The following is a 10,989-nucleotide window of genomic DNA, read 5'->3' on the forward strand; positions in this document are numbered from 1 at the left end:
GAGGTGAAAGAGGCAGGCAGACGGACAGGAAAAGATTATAACAAGCAAACACATATATTTGTGAACAATATATATATATATATAAATATATTATTTTGTATTCCGTAGTGGCGCTCATGGAGGACGAACCGACTCAAATCCTTCTCACCAGAGAACAGTTGGAGCGAAGTGTGGAACGCCTTAGCAAACCCCATTCGCGTGAGGTGAATTTGAAACCACTCTGCAAATCCGTTCGACTCCCACAAGAGGCGAGGGAGCGCAGTATTAAACATCTTTACAATGATTCCATGGAGCACAAGGAAAGACGGCTCCGTGAGATTGAGCAAAGCCTCAATGCAGAAATAGAAAAGTACCACGCGGGGAAACCAAAGCTCGACTCGGCGGATACGGAGGGTTTAGTATCGCGTCTGTATAATGAATCCATTCAGCGAAAGAATGATAATTTAAGACAGTTGTTTGAGCACCAGGTTTCCCTCTCACGCCCTAAAGAAAAGAAACTGAAAAAGGCAGAGCAGCAGGAGTTTGTTACACGCCTTTACCAAGGAGGTATGGAACATAACCGAAAGAAACATATTGCATTATTTGAGGAACATGTCTTGGCGAGAGAACCAAAAATGGCGCAGCGAAGTCCGGAGGATCTCGAGATTGCTTGTAGTAAACTAACAAGTGGCAAGAGTGTTACCGATGACTAACTCTGCTGCATGCTTGAATGGGGAAAAAAAAAATCCAACAAAAAAGAAAAGGAGGGGAAGAAAGGAAATGGAAAGATACGGTTGCTGTAGGAAGAAGTGCAAAGTGACAGCAGGCAGCAAAAAAGAAAAATAGGAGGGAAAAGTGTCAATTGAAGTATTATGTATAAACAAGGAATGAAAAGAGAAGAAGTTAGTGTCGTATACGTAACCACTCAGAAAAGGGGTTACCGCTGTTACTACGACTAAAATTAGGCTATGTTTCCGTACTTGCATGTGCGTTTTTTTTTTGTGTGTGTGTGAGAGCACATGATTGTATATGATTGTGTTTTTGTATTTATTTATTATCTCCTCCACCCATTATTCACCTTTTTAATAACTAACGCAGTTAGAGCCTACCACTATTTCTTTGTGGATATTTTGGTATGCCCTGCGACTACGCCATTTCACCTTTAGAATCAGTTTGCCAATGGGTTTCTTTTTTTTCCATCCTCTGACTCAACGCATACATCCGGTTTGTCACGAGCATTTGTCACCTTCGCATGACTTTATTGTTCGAATTGCTAATCATCTAAATGAATAAGTTTGTTACTGTTGGTACTCTGTATCTTTTTTCTTCCCTCTTTTTTTTTTACTTCCTTTTGTGTTTCTTGTATTTCTACCTGAAGCATAACACTAGTTCATCCAGTGCACGAAGTTTGAAAGGTGATTAAGGATTAGTTCACTCACCGCTGTTCAGTGCGCACACGCCTGTACTTTTTCACGTGCAAATGTGATGTGAGGGAGTTGAAGAGGGGAAGAAAAAGAAATATGAGGGGACATGTTGGATTTGTGCCGGTACACACTTACGTTGGAAAGTGTCATGCGTACCGCTGTGGCTGCTCGGTGCAATACACGTTTGAATGGTAATTTTTGCCTATTTTGTTATTGCTTGCTGGTGTTATTAATAATGCTATTTATCGAGTAAGTAAATTTTTTGCGTCATTTTTCCCTTTTTTCAGTATTCCATTTGCTGCACTTATCCTTCTATCTCCTTTCCTCCCCCCCCCCCTCCCGAATGTTTAAATCAACATTGTTCTGACGCAATTTCCGGAGCCACTGAAACGGAAATATTACATGAAAGTTATTACACATGAGCAAGTAGCGATGTGGCTACGTGACCATCAATGCCCCATGACTTCGTTGGAACTTTACTACGAATGGCAAGACGTGCATCATGAATTATTTCCTGCACCTCTGGTGTTTGCAGACATGGATGGATGTGCCGCTGCGCTAACCATAAGCGCTGGTACTGTCAATATTGGCATGATGAACACACTTGTGGAGCAAAGCGTAGTGAATATGCTGCTGCTCTATAAGAGGCGGTGCGGAGCCGCTGCCGTCGCAGAGGCTGTCAAAAAAGTGATGCTGCAGTCGGAAGTGCCTGACGTCTCCGCTGAGTCGAACGTTACAAGTGGGGGTGGATCCGCAACTTCGAATACACGAGTGGTGGAGGTTGAAGATCATGGGGAAGCGCAATTGAGCCGCGTGGCGAAAGCTGAGGAAGAACTTTCAACGGTAACCTCGGTTCTTTCTGAACAACTGCCAACGCTTGTTCATGCGGTAGATCCTCTACAGAAAGATTGTCTCATTCCACTAATCAGCCTTTCTGCTACAATTAGCAGCAAGAAGAATGATCGAGTGGCGGCGCGTCTTCTTCTTCTTTCGTTGTACCTTCGCCCCAACGCCGAACACCGATCAGTAGTGGCAGGGGCTTGGGTCAGAACGCTTCAACATACACCGCGTACAGTTATGCGCCACGAAGTAATACCTGAACTCTACAATTTGGCAAACGCAAGGGCCGCAGAGCGAAGGATTTTGGCGCTAACGTGTCTCGAGTCTTTAGTCCAACTCATGGGGGAGCAAGAGGAAGATATAGTTTTTCGGCAGGCAATCTGTGAGGGCTTACTACTACCTCTTAGTGAAGACGAGTCAAAAACTGTGCGTTACCACGTAGTGCGGTGCCTGACAGCGCTTTGGCCAACGTGCCCAAGCATAGACTTGGTTGGTGGTGTACAGTGCAATGATGAAGTGACAGAATGTCACTCCAGGTTTCTGGAGCTTCACGCGCGTTTGATGCTACACGACACCAGCGCTACCGTCAGGCGTCGAGCACTCAGAAGTATGCGTGAAAGCATCATTCCTAACCTTAAGCCACGTGTTATGTTACTCACGCATTTTATTCCGTTATTTCTGTCCCTTGTCAACAGGGAGGTGCTTGCTAGGACAAACCACGGGAAGCCCATGCCCTCCGGCTCTCACGCTACGGATATTGTAACCTCACATACCACCGCGAATGTGCTCGATGCTACGGACGAAAGTGCTGACCGAACCATCACATTACTTGCAACTCTCATTGGTGATGCGCTCACCCATTCACGAGAAGACGTTGAGGAAAGGGATGTACCGTGCGCGCGGAGTGCTTTTGCTGAAAGAAGTGGGGGTGTCCCCGGAAAGCCGGTTGTTTCCGCCGCGGTGATCAATGCTTATTTGGATGTGGTACTACCCACAACGCGTTCGCTTCTTTTAGACCTCCACGAACACGAGACGTTGTATTCATGTGCCTGTGCCTTGGCTTCGTCGCTTGCCAGGATGGTTTCCTCTTTTAGTACAACCGATTGGAAACGTGCGCGTGAGATGCTTCTGCTCATCATAGCGGGACGGGACGGCAGTGATGCTACCGGATGGGAGGATGCCGCCGGTGCAGGGGCAGGCAACTCAACAGTAAGCAGAGAGACCCATAAGCGATGCCTGTGTTTTTTTATAACGTTTTTAACTTGTGTGGCGGGTTTGCAAGACAAGGATGCAGGTGCTAACTCCGCTGATGTGCGAGACATCGTGAACGACGCTACCGCGCTGATGCGCGATACCATAGTTACAGGGAAAACGGAGGAGGAAGAAGAGAGGAAAAGAGTGGTGTTTCATGCTGATGCCAGGAACCGACATGATGTGTGTGGCTTTGCCTTCACATACCTCATGGCGTGCACAGATGAACCGGGTAAAACAACTGGGGCTTCGGCTGTTCTCTCCGCGTTAAACTCCCTCGCACAATCACCCGATGTTCCGGAACGCGTACTTGCACTTGCGTTGGTGGAACGTGTCAGCGCCTTAATGGAAGACGACGGGGCACAAATGAAATACTTGTGGCCAGCGGTGCATCCCCTGATGTACGACAAGGTATTTGAAGTGACTGAGGCGGCAGTAAAGACAGCCGTCTCGATGGTGGCATTCATAACCAAACCAGAAGATCAGGAGGAGGTGCTTCAGAAGGTGTTGGACACCGTGAAAGCCGAAGGATACCTCTCGCGTCTCAGCGTTGTGTTTCTACTACACTGGTGCTCGCTCATGCGAATAATAGCTGCCGAACCGCGTGAGCAAATTCTGTACAATTACTTGGCAACGGTAGCTCAACAGTTGGCCAAAACACTGAGCCCTACTGCTGTCGTGCCCGCGGAACGATCGGGCGTGACGGGTCGATGTACAGTGGTTAGCGTCGCGGGATCTATGGAGATACAAGAGGTTTTGCAAGCTGTGCTCACTGTCCTTGCTGCGATCCCCCATTGTGCTGTAGTAACACCCCAATTGGTAAGGTCATATCTTATTCCGAGTATCAGACTTTTGTTGGCGGTACCGTCACTTTCAGAATCTTGTCGAGTCCAGTTGAACAACATCACAAAAGAGTACGAGGCATTGCTCTTGTCAAGTGGAAAGAAGCTTCACAGTGAAGGAGGATTCTTTGAACGAATACGCAACGAAATAAAGAGGCGCTTTTAGTAGGTGTCTCTGTGTATTTCCTTCAATGCAGTAGGTAGGGACGCTATGAAGCAGCCGTGTCAGTTATTCCACGCGGTGTTTAGGCGTGCTACGTGTGTCAATGCGGGATTTTTAAAATTCTCCTCTCACGCCTTCCGTTACTTCAGTGCCTCTACGTTAACACTGATGTTACATATTGGTTTACCATAATACCATTATGTCTTTCGTTACCGGATTTGTCTCGCAACAGGTTTCCCTTCTTTACAGTACGATATATCTGTGATCCTTTGTTTTGCTGCCGTTTTGGCTGTTTTTTTTTTTAATTCAAACGTTTAACATCCGATAATCAGTCGTCTACGTGATTACGGTGCCAGCGATTGCTTAACTGGCGTATGGTCGTTGCATTTCCTCTTCTATTTCCTTCCCTTCTGTTTCTGTTTCCTTTTTTTTTACCTTTTACAACAGAAGCATAAGCAGTTGGAGCCTCGGACGAAACAACTTTCGTAAACACGGGCACAGACTCGCAAATAGGGTCTACTGGGGTCAGCATTACTTTTAATTGTTTATTATTATTTATGTTTCTCATCAGCTGGAATGTGGCGGGGTGGGGCTCCACAGCTCGTCTGATACGGAGCGACTTTGGTACCATCGCGGAATTTTTGCGCCACACACAAGCTGATATTGTATGTTTACAGGAGGTAAAGGGCTCGTGGCAGAAGCTGAAAGATGAGCCATATGCAATGGGCGCTGGTGACGGTAGGCCCGTGTCCGTCGAGGGATGGGAATCGTTTTGGTCCTTCAGTGGTAGAGGCCAGCGTGGCTTTAATGGCGTTGCGACATTTGCTCGCAAGGGGCTTACGTGGTGGTGTGACTCACGACCTTTTATTGAGGCGGATGACAAGGAAGGCAACAGTAGCCCCGATGCAAGCGACAAAAAGACGAGCACTGTGGAGGAACTGCACGATGAGGGTCGTGTGCTGGTGACGGGCCACAGCGCCTTTGTATTGGTTAACACCTACGTTGTGAATGGACGCAACAGTCAGAGAATGGCATTCAAAATGAGGTTCCTTTCATGCCTAAAGAGCCTTCTTGCACGGTTGAAGAAGGAAAACGGGAAACCTGTTATCTTGGTTGGAGACCTCAATATAACTTTTCGGGCGGAAGATTCGCACTGGTCCCAACGTCGCCTTGGTTTTCCCTCCTTCATGCGACTCGTTCATCTTGCACGAAGCCTCAGCAATGACGAGTGGAAGCAGAGCTATCCATATATTGGGCAAGATACGGTGTGCCACCTAGAGGGATACATTGCGGAACAAACATTGCAATTTCTTGTTGACGAAAGTGACGATCCGCACCCAAACGACGGAAGGTGTGCTCGCGTTGATAATCTGTTCTCAGGCCTTACAAAGGAATGCAAGACTACGGTCACCATTGATGGTAACCACTTGCTACAAGAACTCGTACAGAAGGGTCGAGAGTTAAAGTATCATCAAAACAAGGGTAGTGGGGCGAGGGTAACGCTGTCGGAGTTGTGTGAGGCGGGTGTTACGAGTGTCTTTGCCAGTACACTCCTTCGAATGCAGCAGACGAACCACAATCGGGATATATTTGTTTTAGTGCAGTATTGTGGTTTGCCCTCGCACGATGAAGCAGGTGTGGAGTTCATGAAAGAGCTGCTGGTCGATTTGAACTTGCGTGACACAATGTTGGTGGGGCTTACTCCTGAGGCACTTAATGATGTTTGTCCGTGCCCGTACACGTGCTGGGATCAATCGAAAAATAAACGAGTGGTAAACGAGGGTAATCGCATAGACTACATTTTGATTGATGCGTCGCTAGCGCCAAAATTGGCTCCATGCCGCGATACGGAGAATAACGTTGTCCGCACATTATCTGAGGGCATTGGACACGCGGGTGAAGACAACGGTAAGAAGGTGGTCGTGGACGGTTGTGAGAACACATCGTCACCCTTTTTCAGTGAGTTTGACGGTGCATCCCATTTGCTTGGCGTACAACGTACAGCGGGGCACGGGGCGTACCCCGCAGCAGCTATGGACGGTACAGGTCTTCCACCCCTAAAGAAGGAGGCGAGGGACCTGCAGTTTCGTGGACTTCCATCCACCGGCTTATTTGTAACACCACCTCAATACAGCGACCATTGCGGCGTATGTGCGTACTTTCCGGATCTGTTGTTGGAACCCAGGCCCGCAAAGGTGAAGGAGATACACCCTTGTTTGTATCGACTTCCAGCATCTTTGGAATCGTTCTTCCAAAAGCGGCCAAGAAGTGAATAAGATGCGAGCGTAGTATCAGGTGGTGGGGACACTCCCACTTGTTGAAGTGTGTGTCGAAATTTAACATATGGAAGTAGGTGTGGCATCGACCTATCTAATACCCATTGGGGGGGGGGCGTCTGTGAAAGTCACTGCATGTGCCCAGCAGGCACCTCCGAAGGTATCACCAGTGGTGTTTTCCTTTGCTCTGCACACTAATATTAATAATGGCTTCAAATTTTTTTTGCGTTTGTGGGTCTTTTTTGTAGGGGGAAAAGTTGCACTACATTTCACTAAATGTACACAGTGCGATTTTTGTGTTGACTCGGCTCCCAACGTCCAGAAGTTTCTTGTGATTGCAGCGCAGCACTCCCCTTCAGTTCCTGAGGCGGTTTCTCGGTTCTCTTTCGCTTCTTTCTTTCGTCGGCTCTCATCATAAAAGTGGTTAGGATGAACCGCGCTATCATTGCAGAGAAGGCTTCATTGGCCTCTGAGAGGGCGAAGGAGTTTATTTCCAGTGGTGGGAGTATCGTATCCCGCGCCCGCTCACTCGTCTCTGGCGATGCACAATTTTTTGCTGTGCAACCAAAACCGGAAGACCTTAGGCGTCACCTCAATTCCGACTGTATTCACGAAAAAAGTGTTGCCATGAAGCGCATTATTGCACAGATGTGCAAGGGCTACGACATGTCAACCTTCTTTGCGGATGTGGTGAAGAACATCCATTCCCCATCTGTAGAACTGAGAAAGCTGATTTACTTCTTCGTGACACATTACGCGGAGGAGCGACCAAATGAGGCGCTTCTCTCCATTTCAGCCTTTCAAAAGGACTTGATGGACCATAGTATGCACGTGCGTTCGTTAGCGTTGCGCATGTTAAGCGCCATGCGGATACCGGCGATTCATACGCTTGTGATGGTTGCGGTGCAGAAATGTGCACTAGACACAGAGCCGCTGGTCCGAAAGACCGCAGCTATATCCCTTGCACAAGTTTACGCCGTCAACGGGTCCGAGGCGGATCTGGAGACGATATATTCTATCCTTCAGCAACTTCTAGCCGATAAAAATTCGGAAGTGGCTGCTGCAGCCGCACTTTCATTTGTGGAGATATGCCCCCATGAAGTAAGTTTCATCCACAAAGTCTACCGTAACCTGTGTCGTGTCATCGGTGACTGTGACGAGTGGGGGCAAGTGGTACTGATACACGTGTTGCTTCGCTACGCGCGAACACAGTTCTGTGACCCAAACGAACAGACTGGAAGACGCGAGCTGATAAGCGATTCATCAGACGAAGCTGAACAAAGTAAAAAAAATAAGGAGAATGACAAGGAAGAGGGTGTAAATGATGCAAATGATGGAGAAAGCTCTTCCGAAACGACCTCTTCCTCCTCCTCCTCCTCCTGGGACAGAAAAATGCTTGGCTTACGCCGAGGGGGGCCCAATGCAGCCATGCTTCTTGACTCTGATCACCGGCTGCTTCTTGACTCTGTGAAGCCGCTTTTGATGAGCCTCAACAGCGCTGTTGTTGTGGCCGCTACCGCTGTTATTTGCCACTGTGGCCCCAAGGCGGACATGGACGCTTGCACTCTCCCACTACTTCGTTTGCTGGCGGGGCCTGACGAGCGGCACTCGGTCGTCCTCAGCACCATTCATACTATTGTACTGACACACGCAGAGCCTTTCGTGCCATACATTAGGGAATTTTTCCTCATGCCACAAGATAAGAGGGAGATACGCATCCTCAAGCTGAGTATCATCTCTAAACTCGCTACGGCTAACAACTTCCCGGATCTCTTCCGCGAGTTTCGTCACTATACCCGCAGTTATCACGTGGAGCATGTGGTTGATGCTGTCAGGGGACTAGGCCTAATTGCTGTGCGACTTTCTTCGGTGTGTACGTCGCAGGTAATGAGGGTGGTGTTGCCTCTGTTGTCCCACAAGAATGCAGAGGTTGTGTCTGAGTCTATCAAGGTGTTGCAATTGCTCGTAGTACAGGGCAACAGCAGTGGGCGGCAAACTGCACGACTCGTATACCGTCTGTTGCAAAGGGTAATAAAGGGCGAGGTTACCAGCGACTCCGCCAAGGCCGTTATATTGTGGTTGGTCGGTGAGAACATTCAACTTCACAATGTTATCGCCGCTGCGGCACCGGAATGCTTTCGTATACTCGTGAAATCCTTCAAGACAGAAGGCTCTGAGGTGAGGAAGCAGGTGCTCATGCTTGGGTGCAAGATATGGATGTTCCTTGATGGAAGTGGGGCGGTGGCCGAACGATTTAGGCAACTCTTTTTCTACCTCATTGAACTTGCAAATTTTGATGACGACTACGATGTGCGTGACTATGCACGACTTGTGGGTTGTGCTGTGGACCGACAGAGTGCAACATTCGAAGGACTAAAGCGCATGCTTCTTTTTCGCGAAAAAAAGCAACCGCAGTCGAGCGATCCGTATGCTGAGCATACCCACTATGAACTGGGCAGTCTGTCTCATTTCATTGGTAAGCCTTTCACTGGTTATCATCCCCTTCCGCCTTGGGCAACGGTGCCCTCCGATCCACTTTTACGGTTACCTCCTGGATGCGAGGTGCGCGGTGACGGGGCGGATTCGGGTGATGACAGCATGAGCGACGACGGGGATGATGACGATAGCTCAATGATGTATAGTGACAATAGCAGCGACAGTGGCACATGTAGGGGTAGTGGCAGTAGCGACGCCTCCACTTCGGTACACAGCAGTTATACCGGTGATGACGGCTACTCCTCAACTGACGGATCCCAACAGAGGGGCGGGAACAGCACCAGCGATGAAATGGGCAGAGGTGATGACGAAGAGCAACGAACCCCAGCAGAGGAGGCAGTCATACGGCCATCGGATGCGTCGAGCAAGACGAACATAACAAATATCGCCGCAGAAGCATCTGACGCTCCCAGACGTCCTGTTGTCAAAGTTACCGTACGACGTCTTGGAGCTCCCAAGCCCGCACCCGATTCCAAAACAGTCCCCACTGAAACTGAAGGCGGAGTCGCTGCGGCTGTGACGCTAGAGAAGGAGGGATCACGAAGCGGAGGCACTCCCGGTGTTTCCAGTACAACGGCAGGTAATAATGCGGTTCGAGAAGTTATTAATGACAAGACAACTGCCTCAGTGGAGGGGGGAAGTGACAGAGCACTGGACACACCCACAAGGGAGGGTAGTGGTCCCGCGGAGTGAAACGAGTAGGGACAACAGGAGCAAAAGAAAGGGGGAAAGGCAAGGACAAAATAATAAGGCAAAAGAAGCAGACCGCGAGAGAACAGTTCCGTTTTCGGCTCGGTGACGTCTCTTTTATAGCGACACGTTCCAGTGCTTCGGGTTCTCTTTTCCATCGTTCGTTGGTTACTTGTGGTGTTGTGTAGGCTGAGCAGTGCCGTTTCGAAAAGAGACGGTGCTGGTGGCAGTTACAATTATATATCCATATATAGCAAAAGAGTACTGAAAGCAGCAATAAAGTGCTTATCGCAGATAAAATGATTGTCGACCAACAGTGGGTGGCGGACACGACGTTATAGTTGACGGTGCGTTCGGGGAGGCGGTAAAGGCAGGGAAAATAGTGCGGCAGAATAGCCTCATATTGTTGTGGCCCGCATGAATGCTGTCAGGCTTGGCTACCCTCTTCAACTAAATGATGAGATCGCGCCATTTTTTGTTCCTCTGTTTCTTTCCCCTGCATACACACGAATATATTCCCCTGTCGCTTCCCTCTCTTCACATTGTTTGATATGTTTAATTCACCTGCGTCACTTTCGTTGTGGCAGTGGATAGCTTACATTTGCGCAGTGTAAAGAGCCTCTAGGGACTAAACTCCTCGTTTTCCTCTCCCTCTGTCTTTCCATAGTAGCAGTAAACAATTTGAACGAAGTTTTAGTTCACAGAAGTGCTGTGTTGACTTAGTCCACGTAGCGAAAGAAATAATTGCGCTTCCACGTATATTTATTATATATATAAAGACCCCGGATTTATAAGGACGGAAACTGAAAAGAAACCAACCGACGAAGACCATAAAGGAAAAGAGGGACAAAAAAGTACAAGACCATCAACTGTGTTATAGGCGACACAGGGTAGGAATAGTTTCAACCTTGTGGGAGAAGACGGTGGTAGAGAAGGGGGGAGAAAGCAAAGAAGGGAAAATCCTGTCGAGAGAAGACAAGAGGTTCACAGGAAAGTGCAACACCCATATATACATATATATATATATA

The 10,989-nt window shown here is 48.3% G+C and overlaps 4 protein-coding genes across 4 annotated transcripts; all 4 read left to right on the forward strand.

The window, feature by feature from the left end:
• Nucleotides 1–116: 116 nt before the first annotated feature.
• On the forward strand, nt 117–692 carry TEOVI_000439200 (uncharacterized protein; the record flags this gene model as incomplete). The annotated part of the gene is made up of 1 exon (XM_067227167.1): nt 117–692. One exon carries the CDS (start codon nt 117–119, stop codon nt 690–692), a length of 576 nt encoding a protein of 191 aa, XP_067083268.1.
• Nucleotides 693–1,805: 1,113 nt separating this feature from the next.
• TEOVI_000439300 (uncharacterized protein) lies at nt 1,806–4,502 on the forward strand (the record flags this gene model as incomplete). The annotated part of the gene is made up of 1 exon (XM_067227168.1): nt 1,806–4,502. The coding sequence occupies one exon, from the start codon at nt 1,806–1,808 to the stop codon at nt 4,500–4,502; it is 2,697 nt and encodes an 898-aa protein (XP_067083269.1).
• Nucleotides 4,503–5,056: 554 nt separating this feature from the next.
• On the forward strand, nt 5,057–6,775 carry TEOVI_000439400 (DNA-(apurinic or apyrimidinic site) lyase, putative; the record flags this gene model as incomplete). The annotated part of the gene is made up of 1 exon (XM_067227169.1): nt 5,057–6,775. The coding sequence occupies one exon, from the start codon at nt 5,057–5,059 to the stop codon at nt 6,773–6,775; it is 1,719 nt and encodes a 572-aa protein (XP_067083270.1).
• Nucleotides 6,776–7,204: 429 nt separating this feature from the next.
• TEOVI_000439500 (AP-3 complex subunit beta) lies at nt 7,205–9,964 on the forward strand (the record flags this gene model as incomplete). The annotated part of the gene is made up of 1 exon (XM_067227170.1): nt 7,205–9,964. One exon carries the CDS (start codon nt 7,205–7,207, stop codon nt 9,962–9,964), a length of 2,760 nt encoding a protein of 919 aa, XP_067083271.1.
• Between the last annotated feature and the right edge of the window lie 1,025 nt (nt 9,965–10,989).

This window comes from Trypanosoma equiperdum (genome assembly GCF_001457755.1).
Source record: "Trypanosoma equiperdum strain OVI genome assembly, contig: ctg_896, whole genome shotgun sequence".
Classification (NCBI taxonomy): domain Eukaryota; phylum Euglenozoa; class Kinetoplastea; order Trypanosomatida; family Trypanosomatidae; genus Trypanosoma; species Trypanosoma equiperdum.